Genomic DNA, 26,179 nt, shown 5'->3' with positions numbered 1-26,179 from the left:
GGCATTTAACTCTTTGTAAGATAAACTAACTGTATGGGGCAAGTTAGAGCATTTGTACATCACTGTTGTACTTTTAAAGCATAATGAGCAAACCCACCTGCCTCCAGACATAGGAACGTTGCTCTGCAAACAGAACTGCCCATCAGGAAACTGCAGAGATTGCAGGTAAACGATGTCCAGCAAGGATGCTGTGATTGTGGGTTTTCGTATTGAGTAATGGGATCTTTCACATTACACATTGGTCTTCTGGTTGATCCCTCTGAAAGATATTAACTGCTCATAGTTTAGAAAATAGAATTTGTAGTCTAGAGTCTAATATTCAGACTTTCTAGAATTTTATAGTGTATGTGTGAACTAAACAAAATATATTGTTCTAGAATGTTTTATTTTAGTGGCACAACATATATTGACTACATAAATCAATATATCCAATTCTTGAATACAATCTGAATACAACTGCAACACACATTTTTAAGATGCTGTCAGAATCATTCTCCAGATACCAAATATACATTAATTTTCTGTTAAAATGTTTAAAAATAGTGTACACATACACAGGCATGCAGTCATGTACACACTCATACACATCCATGATAGTTCAATTACACTGTCCTGTTTTGTTCATGAGCTATCTACAGTGTAACATTCAATTCAACAGCACAACTGTGCAAGTAGAATTTGTGTTGTATTAAATGAAACCAGTACATATATCAAGCTTATCTGTACACCCAGAAAATAAGCATAAAACAGTCAAATATGTTGTTTGAGTCAAATATAATATGATAGCCTTATAATTATTATTTACAATTTAAAGCTTGTATGCTAATTATTTTATCATATTAATTTTTAGCTCGATCAGACTTGCAAGGTAACACATGTCATAGCTACATCTAAATGTAAACAGTAGTTAGTATTTATCTTGTATTTATTTGTATGTGTGTTTACTTTGTTGGTTTCTTGCTTGTTTGTTTGTACCTTATCATAAAAAAGAGCAATGTATCCATTAAACAACAGCAAAGGCGCTGTTTCAACTTGTAGCCGAGCTTGGTTAGTTTCAGCCTGCTTCATCAGCATCTGGAACTGTAGGGATAGGTGCCTACACAACACAGTGACCTGACGGTGACCTCTCCACACAGCCTCCGGGCCGTCATGTCTCACCGGAGCCCCGAAGCTCAGACTCACCCTGCCGTGCTGTCTCCTCCTGAATGACATTCAGCATTCTCAGCACTACGTGAATTCATTTGAGTGCTAAGACTGAAGGTATATCAGCTCAAATGGACATCAATTAGGCCCCATGGTATCACTTGTAAAAATGTCAAGGACAAACTGGAAAGCTCTGGAATGTGTGAATGTGTTACTAACGTTCAGTGAGATACACTAGCTACTAACTGAAGTAGGATAGAGTTGTTTGCGTGTTTTACGTTTCAACATGTGGCCAAATGGCAGAAATTACATTAACTCACATTAAGAACCTGACTGCTTTCTTCTCATTCTCATTAGTAGACAGAACCATTAATAGAATCTCGTATATTTTTTATGGTGTCCTTCATATTGGTCTGCAGTGGATCTACAATACAAATAAAATGTTGCCTTAGACGTATTGCACATTGGCCTATACACATGCTCTTGAACAGCTGTATCACAGAATAGGTAACTAGGTACAATCACAAATAAAACTTGTCTGGACAATGTCTGGACATGTCTGCAGTTGTCTGGGTGCTCATATTTACAGAACATCAATGGACTCATCTCAACAACAACAAAATCAAGATTAACCAGATTAACAAAATTAATCAGATTACCAAGATTAACCACTAAATGTTACACTTTACACCCCACTCCCCCGACCTAAAAAAAAAAAAAAAAAAAAAAAAAACAGCAATATTTTTTTATAAATCCAGATTACAGTCAAACATTTGAGTGTGGATTATCAGGACTTTGCAAGCAGCCTGCTAAGGCTAAGCAAAATGTGGTTAACTGTGATACGCTGACAGTACAGGATACCTCTAGCTGAAATTAATTCAGGAATAATACATAAAAGATTGCTCATTTTAAACATTATGTAATATAACACATTTTGAAGCATCCTGCATACTGGCAAAGAAGGTATCACAGAAGCCTTGCAGCTCTTTCTAAAATGTGATTTAAAGGTGTTGCCTGCGAATTTGTTGTGCTGACAGGGTAGCACCATGTTTAACTGATACAAAAGATGCATTCATGTTTAATTAGCCAATGTTTTGGCTTCCATGCACTTTGTATACAAACAATGACAAAAACTGGTCCCTATATTTAGAAATATTTAAATAAACCTTGTTGAACTGTAAATTGGACTGGTTCTATATAAATTGACCATAATTTGTACAGTTACACATACATACATACATACATACATACATACATAAATTGTATAGAAAAACAAATACATTTATATATTGTGTTTGTGTTATGTGTTATCTGCAGAGGCCACAGGTGGATGTCTCTCACCTGGAAGAAATCCATCACACTTGGATTTGCTGCACAGTTGAATGAGAAATCTCCAAGGCTCCCAGACAGATTTATTTTCCCCCAGACTGGACCGCAGAGCCCAGCCATGGTTCTGATCTCCTCGGGCTCCACTGCTCAATACCTAAGGCTATGAGGAGGAGTGCCCCATTCTCAGATAGGACTCCCAGCGGTCCTCACCACAATGTATGACTGTAAACATTAGGACCAGTTCACATGGGTTCAGAAACACAGCTGTTGTCATTTAAAATGCAAGTGCTGTATACAGCACCTAGGAATGGGTTCGGAGCTCTGTGTGTGTGTGTGTGTGTGTGTGTGTGTGTGTGTGTGTTTTGGCATGCCAGTAGAGATGTATTCCTAATCGCAACCGACACTACTGCAAAATGAATGAGCTGAAGCTCAGAGCCAGACACACTGCACTCTGGGTAACGTGACATGGCTAGAAAAAGGTATTTGTGCCATTATAATGGATAAGCTAACAAAATGAGATGAGCCCATGTTAATAGTTTTTTCTGACAAACAAAACAACGAGGAACTTGATATTAAGCTGTTGTTTGAAATCTCTCAGAACAATGCAAGTCTTAAGCAGAGGCGATTCAAATGGCAGAAGAACAAACCTCAGTCCTCACCGTGCTCTGAGACCACAGTTTCTCGACTGCGACACAGGGAAATAACGCGACAGAGGGAAATAAACCCTACTCCAGCATGTTTAGACTCCATTTTTGTCACCAATTCAAGGCTCCATCCTGAAATGTTTACAGCTGCGACACTGCGCTACGGGGTAGCAGACAGTCAAGCTGAAAGCTTTCACAGAGTCTTCATGAACCTGTGCCTTCCACATGTACACAAGCCTCAAGTGTCCTCAGGGGCCTGATGGTATGATTATGTTCAATACACTTTGCAGTCTTTGCAAAGCAATTACTGCAGTTATCTCTAGAGAAGACAGAGGCAACCGTGGACATCATTTTTTCACGGATGCTTGAAGACCTATTATGGAGGTGGGGATTGGAAAGTTCTCATTGTATAGGTTTATTGCTACAGGAAATTAAGTAGTTCCTGTAAACATTTTCTCAACCAGGTAGTTTAACCAAAATGATGGCAAATAATGGTTTTCATTTACCATGTAATTTCAATTTTAAGTACAAGGTTTTTTAAAACCCTGACATTGAATCCAGAGATTTTTCATGTAAAGTCATATTTAGCCCATGGGTTACTAAGCTTTTTCTGACTGGCCCAGAAATAAAAGGTCAATATTTTTACACGGGCAAACAAAAATAATAATAAAAACATCTAAAGACTCTTGCTGGGAAAAAAAATTGTTCACACAATATATAGTGACATTTGAATTTTTTCACTATGCCTTCACATATCCGAAGCATTTCCCTCATGATATCATGAAGACCAGCTATAGTTTCATAGTTCCTCTTTGCCCCGTGTGGCAACACCCACGAGAATCGGATAACCTTCATCTCTCAGACTTTATAAAAGCTTAACAAAAGTGCACATTGAAATGAAGTGAAGCATAATATCCTTGTGTGTCCCTCCGAACGCAATGTTGCTGGGAATACCTACTCCGTGGACGTTCTTCTAAAAGTCTCTTAGCAGAACTCCTCTTGAGGGTCGCTGGACGTGGAGGTGACTGCCCTGTTCTTGGTGTTTTGATGACAGCCATTGTGATGGGGGTGGCTCGCAAGGCTTTTCCGGGCTGGCATGGTGGGCGGCTCGCCCTGGTCGCCCACGTTCACCATGGTGGTCTCGACGCGGGATAGTGTGTACATGCTGCTCTGGTGGGTCACGTGCAGGCGCGTGGCCCTCAGCTCCAGCTCCTCATAGCTCGACAAACGCACAAAGGGGCACCAGCGGAACGCCCGCTTGAATCCTGCCCGAAACCTTTAGAGAAGAAGAGCCCGAGTAAGAGGGGAAGGGAGAGGCATGATGGTGGGGTCTTTAATGTAGAAAAACTGCCCATTCAATCATGTCCAAGACCTAGTTTCTATATCCCATAGCAGAGCAACATATATCCCATTACTGATTTCAAATGTACTGATCCTAGGTCGTCTTTCTTCGTTCAGTTCTTCAATTCTTTCAATTTGAAAAGTAGAAATTTCATGGTGGACCAACAAAATGTATACAATTGGTGCAGTAAGGAAAATAATCTTTTGAAAAGAACAACTTGATACTTCAAAGATATTTGCCAGCCTTGTTCCATAATATCTCTTTCTGAATCTCCTTGAACAGGCTTTTGGAGGAACAATAGTTCTCTTGCTATTCTCTTGCCACTTTGAATAACCAGAGACTGAGCAGATGTTCTTTTCTGGCCAGCATGAAGGCCTGTGGTATTCTGCTCATACATCTTTTGGCATAAGGTGATTTATAGCCATAGCGGAAAATGGCACGCAATGCACAAAAGTGCACGTGAGTGTTTTGCATTTTACCTGCTGTTGAGGCAGCAGTAGATGATGGGGTTGTACATGGTGGAGCTCATGGCCAGCCACATGACAGCTAGATAAACTTGCTGGATGGACTTCCTCTTAACCAGCTGCTTGTTTAGGCCAGTGATCAGGAAGTAGACATGGTATGGCAACCAGCAGATGGCAAAGGTCACAACCACGATGATCATCATCTTTACCACCTGTATGTGAGAAAGGCAGATGAGATGAAGGGCTGTCTTTTTTCTAGCCAGTATTCTCAGAAGGAAGCTTTGTAGCCACCTTTAGTGATTTTGGTGTTATTTTTTTCTTTCTTCCTTTCACACAAATAAAAGCCATTAAACAGTAATTAAGTCACGTGGACATTTTTTGTATTCATCTACTGCCAGCTTTGTCACGTTGAGGACCCCGGCCCCTCCCTTTTGGGCGTGTGTTTACGTTGTCCACGTGCATTGTCTGCGTCAGTGGATCTCCGTGGTTATGGCTATGTCGTGTGATAATCTGTCTCACCTGTGACGCGTCTCGTAATCACGTGGCGCGAAGACGGTTTGTCTATTTAATGTGCGCTCGCGCAGTGTCCTGTGCTCGTCGTTGTCTGAGTCTGCACGTTGTGTGTGTGCGCCTGTTGCCTGTTTGTTCGTGCGCTATTGCGCAATATACGTAACTCATTAAACGTAACGTCTGCTGGAAGCAGGGATCCCGTGTCTCGTCCTTTGCCAAGCCCGCGCGTTACCACGTGTTTTAATTTTGTCATTAGTAATTTTATTAGTATTTTAGCATGTTATAGTTGCTGTTTTTTACCATATAATTAATAATCTTGTCTGTTTTTACATTTACTACCTACTCTGTAAAGCACTTTGACCCAGCCGAGGCTGTTCTGTAAAGGGCTATACAAATAAAGTTGAGTTGAGAGTTACAAGCTTTGTATTTGATATTTATATTTACTGTCTTTGATTGTTATGTAGTAGGTAACATTGTATCCTCTCATGTGGGTTACCTCTATAATATACCCGTAAAAGTCCTGGCCAAGACTCCTGACATTACACTGACCCACCTCTGTAACATGACTGAAGTTCTGTAAGTTATTTTGGACTTGTAAGTCACTCTGGACTTGCCAAATGTATAAAACATATTTACATGTAGCAAGTTTTTTCTGCGCCAAAAGGCGTTTCACATTGAATTTTACAGAGCTGTATTTGCAGTTATCATTATTGCGTCTCCATGTATGAGCATGAACAAAGTTTCCATTTTAATGAAGCTGCCAGGAGTCTCTCTGATTAATGGATCCAATCAGTACATGTCGCTTCACATTGTGCACACTGTTCCCACTTGTGGATCACTGACAAAAAAATCAGCACGTGTCAATCATTTTTCAAAGATGGAATGGACACCTTCTAAGGATCTTTTGTCCTAACAGTATGCAACTGAAACAAGTGTGTTTAAAGGTACCAAATATGGTAACAAAAACTCACAAATCCGACATGGCAGCAGTGTCAAACGAGGAATTTTAAAAGCTTTATGAATTTTGTAAATGAATCAATGATTGTAAAATAAGGATGGAAAAAAACATTCAAAAACCCACAAATGCACGTTTTAAGGTAGCTCCTATGAATATAACCGTTTTCTTCCACTCTGTGAATGTTTTAGGCCCATGTGTGCCTTTAATATAGCTCACTGATGCGAAACTGTACCATGCTGTAACATGAAGAGGAAGTGAAATGACATGTTGATTATGCTCTGAAAACGAGGCTGAGTGAATGAATTGGCAGTGACAGTCTTATGTGAAAGTAGAGCTCCCTAATCAAACTGCTACAGAGAGCTCCAAGACAAATAAAACAAATGTGTTGAAATAAAACGCTTCAGTGATTTGTTGAACTGCAAACCATCAAAAATCCAACTAGCTAAGTCAAGGCATTACCTGTTTTATAAAGATAGGGTGAAGATCAAGAAACCATGAAAGGAGTTGGATAAAGTTCTAAAATGCTATACCAACAATCACACAGACACAGCCAGGTGGTTTAAAACAGTAATGAAAATGTGAAGTTAGGAAAGACCATGAAAAGAACAAAAAAAAAAACATGAATTCCTGCTGTCCCATCTCCACATGGTGCTTGATGGTGCGTGAAGTTCACCAGTGAGTGAGACATGTAATCATAGCTTGTTTCTGATTGGATGGACCTCCTGTCTCGCTTCACTAATGAACATGATTACGTTCCTCAGGCTTCGCCAGCCTGTGCCGTGGGCAGAGGTCGGAGGTCACTGTGGCAACACCTCTGCCAGACACGCAACACGCAGCAGACTACCTTAGGAACTACTCATCAACAGATATTGGCAGTGCTCAATAAAATAAGGTCTAGGGGGAGCTCAACATATCTTTATTGTTACAGACAATTTAATGGTCACATTCTGGACAATTTAATGAAATGTGACCACTGTATTCTGGAAAACCGAAAATAAAATGTACGCAAAGGCAGAAATAGATGTGAATCATATATTTTTTTATTTGGCTAAATAAGCAAATTAACAAACAAAAACTACACAGCGCTTAATGTGATGCTGGTCACTCAGTATTTCTTTATACCAGCCACTACTTTGTAACTCTTTGCTCAACTGAGCATTATCTCAGGTCCTAGCTGTAGTGCTAGCGAACCTCCTAGCCATAGACCCTGCCCTAGAGGGAGAGACCCTGCCCTAGGGGGAGAGACCCTGCCCTAGAGGGAGAGACCCTGCCCTAGGGGGAGAGACCCTGCCCTAGAGGGAGAGACCCTGCCCTAGGGGGAGAGACCCTGCCCTAGAGGGAAAGACCCTGCCCTAGAGGGAAAGACCCTGCCCTAGGGGGAGAGACCCTGCCCTAGGGGGAGAGACCCTGCCCTAGAGGGAGAGACCCTGCCCTAGGGGGAGAGACCCTGCCCTAGGGGGAGAGACTCTGAGATGGCAATCTGAAATGGCTAATTTGCTTTGAACAGAAACACCAGACACACTACTGACTGAATGGAAAGTAAATTAAGAAAATGTCTGAATTCCTGTTTTATCAACATGGATCGCCAGATAATATGATCATCTTTAACATGTTTTCATAACATGCCAATTCTGTAAAGTGCCATATTAATATCTGTCATAACTGATATATCTATTCTGGAAGATTTTGTAAGATGAATAACACGTAAGTTTATTGTACAGCATAGCAAAGAAATATCAGATTTGGAGGTAAATGTAAATGCTAGCTAGCTATCTGTCTGTATTAGCTGGTGAGTTTTGATCAGAGCAAGTGGCTTTCTTTATATGTTAGATGTGTAGCTAGCTAATGATTTTTTAATTTGCCTCAGACTTTCCCTGGCTATACCAGAGATTTTCTAATATGTCCCTAGGGAAGGATCTGCCAATATTGAGAGGTAACTATCGTAAAACATTGGAACAGCTTTGTTGACATTATAATGCTGGGTGTGCTGAACAAGAACGAGGATCCATCTGCAGATAAAAGCTCTGGTTTAAAATAAACACCAACTGATAACGATAATGGGAGAGCGATCTGGTAAACCAGGCAGAGGTACAGAGATGTAAGACAGGAATCAGAGTATGTAACAACAGTCTGTGGTCAGTAAGTGTGGCAGTGCAGTAAACCAGGCAGACATGCAAGGGGGTGAGACAGGGGGCAGAGTACTTAACAGCAGTCGTCAATAACAGCAAGGCAATCCACTAAACCAGGCAGAGGTACAAACAAGGGCTAGACAGAGATGAAATCCAAGGGCAGGTAAATGGTACACAAGAAATCAGAACAAAGATAACAATATACAATGCTTGGTATGCTCTCAAGAGTTGGCAAAATGTTGCAAACTCCCGTTGCAACTGGCTGGCTAAATACGGAAAGTAAGGACAGTGATACAGAACAGATGAAGGAAGAACTCTCTAGAATTCCGGAGACGGTGACCTCCGTGGAGATGGGGAAGTGACCTCAGACCTGACTGATATCACGGTCCGTTTTAACTGGTCTAACATTTACATGGTATGGTATGATTGGCTGAATTGGCTGAATCTCAAATGCAAATTAGAAGATCCCTGTGTTATAGCTACACAATGGAACTAATGGATATTGAATGGTGAGTGCTGCAGTATGGGTGTAGTCTCAGAAGGGTGGAGCTCAGAAGGGTGGAGCTCAGACAGGAGGGTAGTCAGTGTGGGCTTCAGCTGCTGGAGCCCATATGCTTCAAGGTTCAACTGGTGGAGTCCATCTGCTTCAAGGTTTGACGTGTTGTGCATTCAGACATCCATGTCTTAATACCTCAGATGTAAGAAGTGGTTCTGAGTTACTGTTGCCTTTCTATCAGCTCAAACCAGACTGGCAGTTCTCTTTTGACCTATGACATCAACAACATTTTCCCCAGATAACTGCCACTCACTGGATTTCTTTCACAAGATGGCTGTGCTTGAAAATCACAGTAGATCAGAAGTTTCTGAAATTCTCAGACCAGCCTGTCTAGCACCAACAACCATGTCAGGTTCAAAGACACTTAAATCACCTTTCTGCTCCACTGTCTTATCAGATCCAGCGATGCACAAAAGGACAAAGCTAGCTTCTCTGAAGCAGGGCCTTCCCTTTGTGTATCTGAGTAGCAGTGATTAAAAAAAAGAATACACAGGCATATCGTTTTCTCATTACCCAAGGCTGCATGTGATCTATGGGCTCAGCACCACACTGTAATCAATGAACAGACATGAGTTCGTTTCTAGAGACAGAGGACAGGTCGAGAGGCCATTTACCGCAGATATGTAGCCAGAGGAATAATAAAAGGAGATTGTTCTGCACCTAAAATGCGATAAGAATGTACCGCAAATGTTGCAAAGAATCATGGGACTTCCTTGTGCGCATAATGAATGCCCACTTAAAGTATCCAACATGAGTTTAAACTGCTTAAAATATCAGCTTCTGCTTGACAGTCCGGAGCATGAATTAGTCTGGATATAAAAATAAAAATACTTTTTATTTCCTTATCAGTGCAGTAAGAAAGTTGCAATCATATGTGTGAAAAAACAAGCCATAAAAGTACCACAGTTGCCACATTTGAATCAGCTCGGGTCTGTTTCGCTTGAGATTGTCAGCAGTGGTGTGAACGGAAGCAAAGGTGATGAGGGAGATGGTGGGGCCTCTGAGCCCGTATCTGAGCCCGTCTCTGAGGTTCTGTCAAAGCTGACAGCTTTCTTATGCTTCCCAAAACAGCGGGAGCTTAAACATACATCTGTATGCAAAACAAAGACCAGTGAGACAGTCGGTCACGGAGGCGCACGGCTGTGAGTCGAACCCGCACGCTGGCGTCTCCGTTGGTGCTTTTCCTAAACCTTACTTTGGGGCGTTCGGCTTCATTTATTCAATTATTTCACATTTGTAAATTATTCAAAGCCAGCTATGAGAAGGAGCGGGCTCTGTGCTGCTGCTTAGATGGAACTGTCCGTGCCTCTTTGTTTCCCCGGGGGCGACTGAACTCGTGCGGTGCGGATATTAACTCAGTGCTTACAGTACTAAACATGACTAATCATTGTTGACACTAGGCATTTGGCACCAGGGTCCAAACTAATCTTTTCAAGACATTACCCAGACTGCAGTGCTCAGCTGATATGATTGGACAAACACTGGTTCTTCTTAGCTAAGGGGATAATGGGGATCTTCGTGTTTTGCTTTTAGAGAAGCAACAGAAAACATGCTAAGGCAGGGATGGGCAACTTCCATGACAAAGGGGGCCAAATTTTTTTCAGCACTATTATTGGAGGGCCACATGACCACGCACTTCAAATATTGGATATGAAAGACACTACAAATTATTCTCAATAAGAACACATTTTAAATGAATTCAGATCTGTATGTTTATTGCACCAACATACATCTATTTTCTGCATATAAATGCATTAACATGTCCTTAATAAGCAACAAAGACAAAACATTTGCTTAATAAAAAAGTGCAAAAAGGAATTTGAACTGAATTTGAACTTCATATCAAAGAACTGTAATGCGTAGCGCGCTGCGGAGCGAGGAGGCGGACACAAAAAACGGTCGAAACACAGAGACACAAGTACACAGGGCTAAACTAGACACAACTGAACACAATGACGACACGTGCGTGGCAGACAGGGGGAAACCAGGACAACAGACACACAGGGCGGGATAACCGGGCAAGGAACAACACCGACACGGGGGAGGGGGGCGTAGCCCTACGTGACAAGAACAAAAACGTCTTGCTCTATCGGTTTTTTTAAATATTAAATTATTATTGATCTATTTGCGGGCCGCCAGTTGCCCATCCCTGTGCTAAGGCCATTTTTCTCACCACTCCTGATGAAAGTAAATTGGCATTTATCTACTGCATTATGCCATGCGCTTATATCCAGTGTGAGAATTTGATTTGATATGATATATATTATATGATATACACTTATATCAATATTTGTTCATGAAGGGGTCATGTTGTGGGTTCATACCTCCTAATAGCCCATGACCTGGATCAGTTATGGAAGGTTTCTGTGGTGGAAAAGTACTTTACAGGCTGCCCAAGGAAACATGTTCAGCCTTCTTTATCATAATCTATATTTGCAGAATTCACTAAACATATCTTTAAATGTTATCGTGCCCTTGCCAGGAACTACAGCTCCCAGAATTCTTAGCCACAAGCCACACCCTCTGTCTCCTTCACCAGATGTAGTTCACCTTCCAATAAATCACTCTCCCCTCTTCCCGTTTTACAGCTATGCACATATATGGACCCTGCACAGGCCTCTGTCTAGGTCTTCATGAAGGTTTGCTCACATTTCAAAAAAGCTTAGTTGTTATTATTGTGTTACTGTATTGACGGTTTTCTCTTGTGTTTATTCGTCTCAGTACTGCCTGGCTGTTTCAATACTCTTCTAATGTTTGACCAGTTTTTGACAGTTTGACTGTCTTTTTGCTCATAGATTTATTTTTATTTTTTACAGTGCGCTCTGTGTTTTATGTACTTTTCCCAATTTTAAAACCTGGATATGACTCTTGTGTATTTGGCCTGTCCAGGGACGGACTGGCCATCGGGCATACCGGGCATTTTCCCGGTGGGCCGACGTGCTATTTGGGCCGACAGTCCTGACACTTTTTTTTATCTATTTATATATTGGTCTGACCGGCCCATAAAACAAGTAGATAAGTGGGCCGATTCAGATGGAGGCTGGCTGATTGACACTTGTCTGGCGAATCACATTAACACACCTTTCGCGATGCTACTGCTGCCTGCATAATGCATTTGGCAAAAAAAAGTCAGCGCGAGAGTTTACCGGTCCTTAAACACGCTGGTATGCAGCCCATTGGTTATTTTCTTTACTGACACAGAGCTGCACCAATCATATCATCAAACACCCCCTCCTCCATGCGCCGGTGCGTAGTGCAATCTAACGTTGATTAACATAACGTATGTGAGTATCTGAGATGGAGAAAAAGCGCAAAGGAGGTGCAGAGAAACTACAACAAAAAGAAGCTTGAACTTCAAGTAAACGCTGCCAAATGTATAAAAATTACTCAAATGTTTGCCACAGCAGGGCCTTCATCAGCTCCCGTGGCTGATGACAGTGGTGGCGGTGGCCAGTGGACAGAAACATGTACTGAACGTGCGGTAAGCCTGACTCCTTTCAGAGCAGCTATAAAATGAGTAGGGTTAAGCAACCAAACCCTTTGCCAAATCTGATAAATTGATAAAACATCAATAAAATCATTTTGGCTAATGTTCTATGGCCGAGTTAGTTTGTATTGTAAATGCAAAAGGTAAAATAAGTGAATAACGTCCTTACCTCTATTATAAGACTTTGTGTACACTGACTGTATGAGAAAATAAGCCTATTTTAGTACTTTTATGTCTTCCATTCTGAACTAAATAGTCTTAAATGTGAGAACACTTTTAAAACCTCCATTCACCAACAAAAACAGTACTAAGTCACTCAGCAGGCAGCATTCTATTTTCATTATTATACTATTAATATTTGTGGGGTGAGTAGTAGGCTAGGCTAAGGCTATGCTTGGTAGGAAGGGGAAATGTTTGGTAGCTTTTATGGAGGTGTTTAGGGACAATGTACAGAAATTAAAGGAAATTACACTTTTTAAAATGGTAATTTTGTTTATTGCCTGTGCCATATGCCAATGCTGCTGTGTGCCTCTTCACAAATCTTCATAAATCCAGTATTTCTAGGTGTATTTTTAAAGCCACCATTCAATTAAACTGAGTTACTGGGCAGTTTTCTGATTTTGTTATTAGGCCATTGATTGTTTAACTTGTAAGCCTAGGTTTAGCTACTTTTTCGCCTGGATGTGTTTGGGGGCATTTAGCCTAGCTGGCTAAAGAAAATGTAGGCTCTAATTAAAGAAAATCTTATTTTTTACAATGACAATTTTTTTTGCCAGTATCATGCCAATGCAGCTGTGTGTCTGTTTTTCTGATAAAACAACAATAATTAATTCCTTATGTTGAGATAAAAAAAAAACATACATTCATTCTTTTGACTGGGTAAGTTCACAATTTATTGAGTACTACTCTTGGAAGAGTTAGCATCTGATCCTTTATTTTTCATCTCTAATCTTTCTTTCTCTTGTCTTCCTCCCTGAAACACATAGGCACACCCAGTTGGATGAATGCTGCATTCATTACTGTGATGGAGTGGTTCAATATGCATTTTCATACTGTTAATAAACAAAACTTTTTGAAAGTATTTAATGATTAAAAAATTATTTAATTTCACTCTCACTAATTCCTGTAAACTCATGGCATGGCTTAGGGTACATGGTTTTAAAGAGTGTAAACTGTTGGTATACACATTCAAAAAACTGAAAAGTGTGAAAAGCGTTATCGAGTGTGAGTGGGCCGGTCTGGTCCAAAAATGCCAGGGCTGATTTTTTGTCCCAGTCCGCCCCTGGGCCTGTCTGACAGCTATATAAAGCCCCTCGGCAAAAAAAAAAAAAACACTGATCATAGCAGCCATATGTGATTTTGTTGTATCTTACTCCATGTTTGGGTTGCCTTTTAAGAGAAAAAAACTCAAATAAATCACTGTGTAAGGGGGAATGTGCTCAGGAAAGGGGGGGGGGGGGGAGATAGAGGATGGGGGAAAAGGAGGGGAGAGGAGGGAAGAGGAGGGGGATTCAGAGGCGATGCATTGTGGTGCAATGATTTGTTCATTTCGCCATATAGCCTCGGAATGGCTTCCACTGTGCTTATTTAGACCGAATGAAACGAACATTGGACCAGCTCAGATGGAGAGATCAGACTCGGCCCTTCCTGCATCCGGCAGGGAGTGACTCTATTATGTATGTTGATTATTCTGAATCTCCTTCTTGAACTGTTCACAGTGATGGACGTTGCACTCTAAAAAAAAGGATTGGCTGGGATGCATTGGCAGTGTGTCGTTATGATCCCAATGTAATGAACTAAGCTAAGATGAATTGCAGATCAGCAATGACTCAAAATGTGAAAAGGGAATGTTTTTGAGGGAACATTTATTTAATGTATTTTAGAGCTTTGACATTGTGCAAAATAAAAGATTAAAAGGTTTTTGATGGCACATGATTTTTCTTTCTACAGATATCTGTTAGAATTGATTTCCCTAAAAATGTAGATATTAGTTTATTTTGATTGCCATGGAAAAGTGGGCATGGCTGGCTTGTGTATTCAAAGTCATTATAAAGTCTTTTAAATTTGCTGTGCAATTATCTTGCTGTAGCACACTGTGGGAAAACTTCCAACCATACATTTTATTTAATGGACTGTGATAGGTGTGACACATTCACTCAGTTGAGTATGAATTCACACACGTGCAGTGTCGTGCTCGTAATTACTAATGCTGTAGTCTTGCCTAAATCACCTCTTAATACCATATTTATATATATTAACAAGATGAAAACATTTGCTCAACAAATTTCAAATGATAACTGTAAAAGTCCAGGGAAAAGAAAATGCTAGTCATTAAGCTTTCAGAGATAAGCACCAAAATCAAATGTGGAGATTAATATTCTTAAAGTATATAATGGATATTGAATTATGCAGTTACAGAAGCCTCCAGCCTTCAGCCAGCAACAAATGGCCAAGAAATAATTTATGCTTTGTATCACTCTCAGAGAAAGACTGAGCATTTCAGACAGAGGACTTGGGCTCATTTCATGAGAGCAGAGCATGAGGCCGACAGGCGGCTTCACGCATGCGCATGCAAATATACATATGCATGAGGCGTATACATATGCATGAAGGGATGCCACTCTGAGGTTGGGGAGGGATGAGAATACGTCACATTGTCACCGAGGCTCACACGGATACTCGTTGGTGTTTCGTTCCACGGCTGTGTGCTGGGCAGAATACAAAAACAGACCAGAATGGAGACTCCCTCCCTTCGGCCTGAACAAGGCAGTGACTTCCCTCCAATCGGGCCAATCAGAGACGCGCAGGTGTCCATTAAATTGCGCCCCAGGTGAGCTGACGTGAAGTCTGCAGATTGACCTGCTGCCTGATCTTTCTAATCCCCTCCCTTTAGAGAAATTGGCCTCACAGTTTGGCCCTCTTGCTGGGTTTTTACTCTTTGGTAATCCTTGAACCAATCACACCACTTAACTACAGCTTTATTACAATGATACTGGAATGACATGAACCGGCTCTAAAGCTTGCGGGTAGCGGAGGGATACGTGCTACGTGCTGTGCCCAAAGGCACCTGCCTCGAATATTGATCAGGGCATTCCAAGTGAATGGAATAATTTTTTTTGTTTGTTTGTTCTTGATGTAAACTATAATATGCTTACTGCTTACTTTATAAGGCAAAGTAGTGCTTGCTAAGCTAAACTATAAACTAGTGAAATAGTCATCTGGGAAAATGTAAGTATGGACATGTTTATTAAAACAAATACCAGTGTCACCGAAAGTGGGGAATCAGTAAACCGAATGACCTAGTACCTAAATACACCTGATAGAAAATACTGATGTCCTTATGCTTCCATTGGATTGGCTACAGCTGTGTTCAGGCATATTTTAATGCAATCTGAAATGACAACAGACACTTTGTAGCTTTCTGGTTCACTTTCCTGTTCATTTTAGGTGCTTTCCACCATTATTATTTTTTACATGTTCAATTAAAGCTCAATGACCTCTGTGCCTAGGGAGCATTTTAAATGTCTGAGTGTATCTCCAAGGATGAGAAAAGTACAGGGAAAAATAACCAAAAGTACCAATGTATCGTCTTCAGGATGCAATGAAGACATTCCCAGCTTGAATGTCCTGTTTTACTCAGATATATGACACAGTTCTTAACCCTTTAAACGCTGGCTATAATTGTGTCTTGGACAAAAGCAGCCTGTCCACTCAATCCCAAGACAGAGGAGGTAGGAGGAGACTCAACACCCACTCCCTCCACTCCATTATCCGTTTTCTGATCTTCACGCACCACAAAGAAGTGTAATCATATTGCAGAGACCCGTCTCCCGCTGCAATTAGGATGGATTTCAAAGGCTGTGGTAGGTGTCCCTCCTACTGAGTCCTCTTAATTATCCCTGATGTAGAAGAGAGAAGGGGCACTTGGGCCTTGCCTCTGTGTCCCCGTTCTCATACACGCGCACACACAAACACGCACAAGCCTGCACACACACACACACACGTGGGCACTCACGGACACACAGAATCCAGACACATGCATTTAAGTTCCCAATTAGCTCTTAATAGAAGGGAGAGATACCGCGTGGAGCGCAGATTGAAGCGAAGAGCTGCAGCAATTCCACCAAGTGTAATGAAAGGCATTTACTTCATCAGCCTGAAAGCTCCGAGTGGCAGCTGGCGTGGACTGGAGCGCTCGCTATGCAGAACGAAGGACAGACCGCAGCCACCGAGGCTTTATTACCTCATCTACACCAACTGCCCTCCCCAGCCCCCCGCCCTCCCAAGCCAGACTGCTCACGCTGGGTGAGGGCGTCCAGCAAACAACCCCGGATGGGACCCACGGACTCGAATCCACCACAGGTACCGGACGCTGACACGCGTACCTGTGAAGGGTCAAGATGCGGGAGACCATGGAGGTTCGACCCCAGAACCGGAGGCAGCAGCATAGTCTCTATGAAGTGTGGGGCTTCAGAATGACTCGGGCGCCTGCTATCAAACCACCCTGCCGCACCGTGATGGATTATAATGCGGCTGTTGAAGTATCTAAAAGCACATCGGTCCGACTTTTAAAGGGCCATCTGGCCATAAGCTCGTGCTTGAAAAAACTGACAGCTATATAGTCAAAAATTACTTGGCAGTTAATGTACCATGAGTGAAATATGGGCTGTGTCTCATATCATAACTCTGGTTTTGGCTCTGCCTTTTTAAAATAGAGTTAGCAGCAGTGGTCCTGGAGATAGAAAGAAGCACGCACGCACGCGCACACACACACACACACACACACACACACACACACACACACACATACACACTTGGCTCAGGAAATGAAACAGAACTAAGATTAGGTAGCAGAGGGACCCATGTGGGTAATAAATGACTGAACTGAAATAATTAATTGGAACTCTAATGACTTCATAAAATTTTAATTACTGTTTGCCTTGTATATGTACCTATTTCTCTCACGTACACATACACTCTCACAATGACTACCTTTTATAGTACTTGCTTATGTAAAATCTGCTTTTAAATAATTTCATTATAAAGCAAATATAGACAAATACATATCCAATCTAATACCAGCAGATCTCTCCCTTTGTCAAATTTACTCCCAAGAACTTCTATTCCTCTTCTTTTTGCTTCTCTGTCAGTCTCTCCATTTGCTTCTGTTTACGTGCTAGCCCCGTCTGTTTGCATACTAGCCCCGCCCATCTATATTTTTGAACTGTTGCGTAGCCTTCAATCTTTTTTATGAACCTGCCCTTCCATCCACCATTATACTTGCAAGCTCAGTAGTGATGAATGTAGCAGAAGTATTTAAACTTTGACAGTCCATCGGTTCATTTCTCATCATCCCTCTTGCGGTCTTAAAGAAACTGTCTGAATAAGGACAACACTTATGGAATGCTTGAAAGGAATCTTTAGACTGAGGTCACAATTCGTTCAGTGATTCTCCCCTGGTTGCTCGGATTCTGATTGGCAGTGTGGAGCAGGTTGTATGAGCGGCCATCTTACGATCTTTATGTCCAAGATATGGGCATCATGGTTAGTTTGAGTAGAAAAAGTAGTGTAATGGCATACACACAGAGCAGAAGAGCATGTGGAGATACTCATCACGACTCGAACTGCAGTCTTCGAGGCCTTACAAGATTCCAGGGTTTTGTTTGCAGAGTTTCAGCAGGAAGTATGCACTTTTGGAAAAGAACAGCACTTATTGCACTGGGAAACGTCAGAAACACAAATCCACCAGCGTTGAAGCTCCACTCAAAGATAAGAGATTTGTAGAGTCGGAGTTAACAAGGTAGCTATAATGGGAAATCAGGCTAGCACCCAGAAAGTAATTCATCAAGAGGTCCTGATGTGTAAGAGTGCTAGCATGCATCCATGTACAGCATGAGGATTGTGGGTCAGCACATATTGTAGATCAGTACATATTTTGGTCAGTACATCCGTGATAATATGTATGTACTGGCAGACTGTGGAATAAAGTCTGTCTCAATGAGGTATATAAGAATGTTGCTTTTTAAGATTACATGAAATCAGATTATTGCTTAAGGCTTGCTACACAGGTCAGTTTTTGACTTTGATATAAGCCGGAATCAAACAATAAGAAACAACAAAGTTTGGAAGTCTGCAAGTTAATCTGAGAAATGAAAAGCAACCGTGTGTACCTTTCTTTTTGCTCGTAGCTGTCCGTGATAGTTGTCAGACGAGTCTCCAGGGATCTCACCTCCCCACAGTGTCACTCCCACTATGGTGTAGGTGATCCCCATCACCACTAGGGGCAGCATGTAGATCAACACCATTACAATGATATGATACCTGCCAGGTGAAACAGGAATAGACAGTGAAAATGTGTGAATGTATGACCGTAATACATTTTTGGATCGTGTGTATGGAGTCTGTCAGCATCTCTAGAGGTGTAGATATGAACTGCAGGTTGCACATGGTTCAAGGACCTGCTTTTATTAGGCAGACAAACAGCAGATTTGACATTTGAACAAGACCATACTAGCTTGTTCGATACTTTTAAAAAGTTTCCACTTTATCTCCATTGTTTTTGGACAGTATCAGGAGATAAATTAGTTTTCCACTAACAAAACTGAACAATTAGATATCAAATAAATTTAGATAATCTCTCCCTAAGTAATAACACAAAGCAAAGGCTAAGATTAAAAATTCAAAGCTTGATGGGTTTCAAGGAGCCTCCATTTTACAGTATGCAAAAAAGATTCAATATAGATGGATATGGGTGACTGGGTGAAGTTGGGAGATGTTGGCCTAACACAACGTGCAAGGTGAAGATGGATATAATGGATATTCTTATTCGGACTCTTTTAGCTCTCTAACTCTCAGCTCTCATGTAGCCATAACTTTGATCTGATCATGCCTGGTTCGGACTTAGAGAAAGATTGATGCTGTCTCGTGTACTCCGAGCAGTTTGAAACGCACAACAACGCACCTAGTCAAATTAACTAATCAATATTTCTATGTGTAGGTAAAATGGGTAAACGAAAGCACAACAATGCACCTAGTTCATAATCTAGTCATACTGTCTAATCAATATTTCAATGTATAGGTAAAATGGGTAAGTGAAAGGAGTGACTCTCTGTATGGAATTTGAATATTCAATATGACATGTGAATATTCAGTGTTACATTTGAATATTTAATACAGCATTTGTAACATTCTCACATGAAATGATCGTCGCTGGATTGAGGCCACGCCACGAAGCACAGCGTCCTCTTGGGTAACTTTTTGATGGTGGAGAACAAACAGAGTGGGAACGCGAGCACCACCGCCAGCACCCAGATACACACGATGACCACTTTAGTAGCCGTGGCCGAGAGGTGAGGCTTCAGCGGGTGAATTATGGCCATGTACCTGCAGGGCAAGAAAGGGGGAGAACACGATTAATTTGCAAAGAAAAACTGCAACACTGCACATGGAAAATAATTCAATACAATGTCAGGTGGCAATATTTGCACACTGCGTTCCATGTTTTGTGGTGCTGGGGGGCATGTCCTGGTGTCATATGTGACACAGGGAGAAGGTCTGGGTGATCCAGCGGGTAATTAAAGTGGGTTGCACTGCTGTGTGCGGTTAAGAGCTTTCAGGGAGGCCTCAGAGAGAGGATGCCAGGATGGGGAGTGACAACGGGAGCGGTGATAGTATGCAAATTCTCCAGTTCAGAAGAATAATAATGTGAGCTCTGTCACCCCTGCCGCCCACATGCTGCTTCTTTACTTAGACCTAGACAATCATGTTGATTTCCCCACTGTAATGCTGAAGATGACAGGGCAGAGGTTCAAGTCTAGAAGTCCAAAGAATCCCACAGTACATGGGACAATATTTGGACCAAATCTTCTTCAGAACTGGAAAAGAAATGTACAACAACTCACTTTAGCATACAGGACAAGGCATTAGGTTCTAGATGTTATTTAAATCTCCTCCAGAAATTCTCCTGAAAACATGCTGAACACTGGTCCCTAAACAAAAAAATATGTTCAAATGATCATCACCAGCAAGATGACCAAAATTACTTGGAATTCAGCTTATCTAGAACACCTGAGCTCAATTTGATCTTAGATAGGTAAAACGGGCCTTTTATTGTCCAATCAAATTTAATCTAGATTAGACATTTTAATGATGACATTTTGGCGTGAACCAATCAGGGCAGCAGAACAGTGTGAAGGAATCCAGGCTGGGGATTCCCTAAAATTAACATTCAATTGTCAAAACAACAGTTTTGGCTTCTAAAACGTACCTAGTCCTTCAGAAGCAGTGAGGACCTCATGTGTGCACATATGCTTGCACAGTTTATGCCATATTTCAATGGACACCAATATTCCAGTGGACACAGCACTGCAAGGAATCATCATATAACACTCACCATCGATGGCTTGAGAGTGTCTCTTCCTCAGGGGATGTATGCACAGTGTGGACAGTCTTTTAGGCAGCCAATAATTTTTCTAGGGCAGACAAGGTTATTTGAAGGTATGTGGCACCAGATCACTTTAGGTGACCTTGTATAGACAGGGAGGGGGTTTATTCTATGCATTCACTTGCAGGGAGACACATATATGCTGCCGTGGCCTCCACATTCAAAATCATACATTGCTTCTTGCCTAATTTTTACTGAAGGTATGTATGACATTTTCTGTTTATTTTTTTTTTTTTTTTGACCCTCCAGTCAATTTGAGCCCATTCTTACATGAAAGTGCTCTGTTGGGTGGATAACGCAATTACATCACATCAAAGTCTTTCAAAAACTCGATCGCATCAAGTATCCATTGAGCTTTCTGCGGAACTTGGTCATCCTTTACAAACACATGACTTCCTAACACTTCCTTTAAGACGTACAGGGTTCAAAGCCTCTGAACAGATGCACCTTATTTGAACGGACAGCAAGACCCACCACCTGACTCGCAGTGCCCCATACAGAATCATGGAAAATGAGTCACATTATTGTGGAAGTGAACCCAGACACCATCTCTGTCAAAAAAGATTAAGTATTAACCGAACAAAACACAGAGTCCGGGTAAGTGGTGTCGCCGCCAATCTGTTTCACGCTCATCCTCTCCCTGTGCCACAGCCGTATCATTACGGGCTGAAGTTAGGCAAACACCAATCTGACCAATCTGATGCCTTTCTCTGCCCAACAACATGCAGCAGATCATTTACATGAAATCTCATGTATTTTGGGGGTGGGGGAAGGGTTGATGCTTGCCATCTCCTTGATGTGGAGGTCAGGTAAAAATAAATCGGCTCCCATATAAACTGGTGTGGTGTGAGTGTGTGTACGCCCAGTGGTGGATGGTGCTCTGTCCTGGGCGTGGTCCTCTCTCCCCTCCCTGTGCCCAGTGCAGTCCCCCAGGGAGTTGTGTTCCTTTGAACTTTGTCTGGAAGTAGCTAATGGCTGATGTTAGTATATTACTTGTAACTTTCTAGAAAATGATTGGCATTACTTTGGTTACTTTCTGCACTTAAATGTCTAAGATGAACTTCATCTTGTCAACAGATAAAAAATAAAGTAAAAGATTCAAGGTTATAGGTGTGTTCCACCCAGGTATTCAGTAGTTAATGACAGGAAAAATAAATGTTTAATTTTTTTACATTTTAGATAAAGTCTATCTTTGTTCATTACTATGTACGGTCATGGAATTGCATGACCCAGACATCAGGTGCAGGGACTGGGTTGTGTACCTTTCTCTTATTCATTCCTGCCATACCCTCTTCTTCTGGGGCTAGGGTGTGAAGATAAGCACCAGGAATATTTTTACATTTTCAAAATGAAATAACTATATATATTATATCTGTATTATCTATCTATATTATCTTACAGAACTAAAGCACATTCTTTACTGAGGACAACAGCATCTAACCTTGAGTTCTTTCCACTTTTTCATTAACTAGATTTACTATTTTGTATTGACAAATCATTTTAGGTTTAAAATCAGGGTTTAGATACACCTAGATGATGCACAGGTCTTAACGTGTTATAACTTAAGCTGATGAGAGCTTGGAACTATTCGTGCAGTGTAGATCAAGAAGATCTCAAGTAGATCCTTTGAGAAGCCAGCCCAGAAATGCCATGTACACACCGGAACATTCACCATGCAGTGCTCTCGTTTATATGACAGATCTTGTGCACCGTAAATTGAGGTTTTATGCAGGAATGTTGCATTTGGATCCATTTGGTAGCTATAGCTAATAGGAGCTAACTTGTTATTGAAGGATAAATCACAGTCACAATGCTTCACTAACTCTGAAAACTGAATACCGTTTCACAAGGAATTTCTGTGTGATATATTCTATATATTCTATATGATCACATATTAATGTGGGGAAAAAAGAGAAAATAAGGGGCGGACTCTCATAAACTCAGAGAGAGAAAGAAAGAGTGAGTGAGAGAGAGAGAGAGAGAGAGAGAGAGAGAGAGAGAGAGAGAGAGAGATAGAGAGAGGCTGTAGCTGCTTAAAACATATTACTAAATCCTAACACTAATACTAAAGATTTCTGATTGTGTGCGGTGAGAGTGGCATTCACAAGTCCTAACTCACACGTATGCAGTGGCTAATGCTGACGAGCTCTAAATCTCTGGAACATTCATTCTGGCCCCTTGTACCTGAATGTCAGGGATTTTGTCCAGTTCACACATGAAAATCAATGAAAAATCGATCAAATGTGTCTCGGCTTAGGAGCCGAACTGGTGCTGTCGACATGGCAGACCCCAAGAACGTCTGCCATCAAAAACCTTTCAGTCTGCTGGCCCTTGTGTGAAATGAGCCCAATCCAGCCAAATACTGGTTGTTAGCTTGGCGCTATTTTTTCCCCTTTATTTTTGTTTGTTTGTGCTTCTGCTCAGCTCGGGACACGTCTGACAGGAATGAGCTTTACCCGCCCTGCTGTGCTTCTGTGAACGAAAGTGCCCATTTCCTTGAAACCCACACTGGTTAAGGCTATTGTTACAGTGAAGTGCTGTTTGCCTGCCCCTGTCACTCATCACAGATATCCACCGTTTTCCGATAATCATCTTTATGCTCATTACATTTGCTATCAATACTCCATTCAGCCACTGCTCAGGTGGGTCTGAATCGTGGCGTCGTGTGCTCGTTTTGATTAAAGTGCTCTGCACCATTCTCAATGTGGTTTACTTAAGTGCCCCTATTGACACGCATTCGCACCAAGAGCCCTTAAAAGGGATTAAAGGACCCATGCCAGTGAAGTTCCATTCATGACTAGGCTATTGATCAAATCTAAAAGGCCACCATTTCATACTGGTATTTATTTCTTTAGCAGACATGAGTAAGCCTGTTAGATATCAAATGCGCCATGGGATGTCAAAATGAAACCTTTGTGTATATATATATATTTGTGTGTGTGTGTGTGTGTGTGTGTGTGTGTGTGTGTGTGTGTGTGTGTGTGTGTGTTTTGTGGAGGGAGAAATAGAAGTATTAGGAAGCATGACCCATTGCAGCCACAGTGGGGAGATTGAGACATTACCCAGACTGTACATCTGCCCCAGTGTGTGCCTGGGGCAAATAAATATCTACGTCATCTCCTGCATGGTTAAGCTTTGGACAGAGCCTGGTACCTGTCCACCTGTAAGTTTAACAGTGGAGCAGATCCATGTGCCTGTAGGTGGAGTGTGAGCTGTAACCAGACCAATTCAGCTCCTGTGTCAGCTGGATGAGTGCAATTGACAGGAGTTGGGCTATTGAGAGAGAGGTACTGGACTCTCTCTCTCTCTCTCTCTCTCTCTCTCTCTCTCTCTCTCTCTCTCTCTCTCTCTCTCTCTCTCTCTCTCTCTCTCTCTCTCGACACCCTTATCTTATTTGTTATATCAGTATATACTGTATAAATACACACACACCAAATAACAATCTTGTGATAATGGAAAAGGTTAACTTCCATGGACTGGTACAGTTCAGCTCCTATAAAACAGCCAACAGCTTTAATAATGATGCTTATCCCTGCCCAAGCCCTGTCATTAATCACACCTCGCAAACAACTTGTTGCAGCTCCTATTGATTAAGTGTGTATGGCAAGAAGAATAAACCAGTATGACATGTGACACGGACCACCCGTGTGCCCAAGGAACAGAGTAGCCAGTTTACAGTTTGCTGAAACGTAGGCTGTATGTCTGAAATGACGGTGAACTTGCGCCAGGGGTTGTGGAGAGGGGAAATGTTGTGGAAAAACCACCACGAGCTGAAACACACCCCCATGTCTGTGAACTATGGGTCATAGAGATGTATAACTACCAGTGGAACTGGCTCGGGTTGTGTTTTTGTTGTGTTTTGTTTTGCTTTGTTACCTAAGGTGTGACGGCAGATGTGGTAAAGGGGTTAACAGATGAGCTCCAGTGTGTAAAGAGGCACACAATCTGCATTTTAACATCTTACCTTATACACCTTTAATTTCAGTACGGGTTGGAAGGTACTGAACGTTCAGGTACTGAGCCAAAAGAACAGAAATTGCGCTACCAATTACTCATGGACTGCACTGGGGTTGGGGGGAGTTCTGCGGTGGAAACGAATGTGTGTGTTTCTCTTGTTTCCTCGCCTGGAGATATTCTAAATAAGTTATTAGAGCCAGCTGACGAGAACGCACAACACTCTGGTGTGTCAACGTTGAGAATCCCTTCATTCCGTCATAAGCGTTCCCACAGTGCACCAGGCGCTAAGGACTTTCTCAATACAGAGAATTTAACTGCAGGCGATATTGAAATAAATACATATTGTAATAGGTGCCTTTAAAAAAAATATGTTTACAGTTTTTGCAAACTTAAATGGTTTGTAAAGTTATATAAGGCATACACAAAATACATTGAAATATATTTTTAAATAGTATGGAGAAATCAGTGATGCAATTAAAGTTCAGTGTTGCAAACATTCTTTTACATACTGCTCACCATCCTAGCCTCTCAGAAAATCATTTGGTACATTGGTGCGCGCGCGAGCACACACACACACACACACATAGATATGCACACATTACTTTACCTGTCAACAGCTATCGCAGTCATGGAATAAATGCTTGCAAACACAGAGGTGACTGGGAAAAAGTTGTGGAATTTGCAGTATGATTCCCCAAAGTACCAATCGCCGTGCGTCGCGTAAACAAAATTAATCAAAGTATTGAAGGCGGCCATGGATGCGTCCGAAAATGCCAAATTGAGTAGAAAGTAATTGGTCACGGTGCGCATTCGTTTGTGCGCCAGAATTATCCACATCACGATCAAATTACCGAAGACCGCCACCGCTAAGATGGAGCTGTAGGCAACTGACCAGAGTGCGACACGCCAGGGAGGCTGGACAAACTGGTTCGTAAAGTTCCCAGTAAGATTAGATCCGTTTTGCGACTGTGCCATTGCAAAAATTATGGAGGTTTGCTCAGTGCGCGAGATGTTGGTTCTTCGTGACTGTCAGTGCACACTGACCACGCGCGTGGACACTTCGATGCAAGACCCCGCTTCAACACGCGCGCGCTTCTCAGCTCAAGCGTAAAAAGTGAATACAATTAAAATCGCTGCACAAGGCTGTGCCTGGCATTACATCAGCAGACAGAGTTCTAATGTCCCTTATCTTGAACGACTCTTAAAATCCCGGTGGT

The 26,179-nt window shown here is 41.7% G+C and overlaps 1 protein-coding gene and 1 long non-coding RNA gene across 3 annotated transcripts; one reads left to right on the top strand and one right to left on the bottom strand.

The window, feature by feature from the left end:
* On the top strand, positions 1-3,208 carry LOC143521930 (uncharacterized). Of its 2 annotated transcripts, XR_013132871.1 has the most exons (3): positions 1-165; positions 1,137-1,260; positions 2,461-3,208. It is a non-coding gene; the product is annotated as an uncharacterized LOC143521930 (long non-coding RNA). The 2 variants fall into 2 exon arrangements; XR_013132870.1 differs by lacking the exon at positions 2,461-3,208 and having other exon boundaries at positions 1,137-1,841.
* tacr3a (tachykinin receptor 3a) lies at positions 1,851-26,179 on the bottom strand. Its single transcript, XM_077015449.1, has 5 exons — positions 25,570-26,179; positions 19,757-19,945; positions 18,733-18,883; positions 4,938-5,134; positions 1,851-4,392 (listed from the first exon to the last, which is right to left on the bottom strand). Exons 1-5 carry the CDS (start codon positions 25,935-25,937, stop codon positions 4,101-4,103), a joined length of 1,197 nt encoding a protein of 398 aa, XP_076871564.1. The 5' UTR covers positions 25,938-26,179; the 3' UTR covers positions 1,851-4,100.

Source organism: Brachyhypopomus gauderio, chromosome 1 (genome assembly GCF_052324685.1).
Source record: "Brachyhypopomus gauderio isolate BG-103 chromosome 1, BGAUD_0.2, whole genome shotgun sequence".
NCBI lineage: Eukaryota > Metazoa > Chordata > Actinopteri > Gymnotiformes > Hypopomidae > Brachyhypopomus > Brachyhypopomus gauderio.
This window is presented reverse-complemented; position numbering and strand designations above follow the sequence as displayed.

Bases quoted from the DNA above. Each gene is read 5' to 3' on its own strand.
- tacr3a (XM_077015449.1), bottom strand. From the start codon at position 25,937: ATGGCACAGTCGCAAAACGGATCTAATCTTACTGGGAACTTTACGAAC. The intron at 19,946-25,569 runs GTAAAGTAATGT...CTTGCCCTGCAG, and splicing joins ACTGCGATAGCTGTTGACAG to GTACATGGCCATAATTCACC. The intron at 4,393-4,937 runs GTAAAATGCAAA...TCTTCTCTAAAG, and splicing joins TACTGCTGCCTCAACAGCAG to GTTTCGGGCAGGATTCAAGC.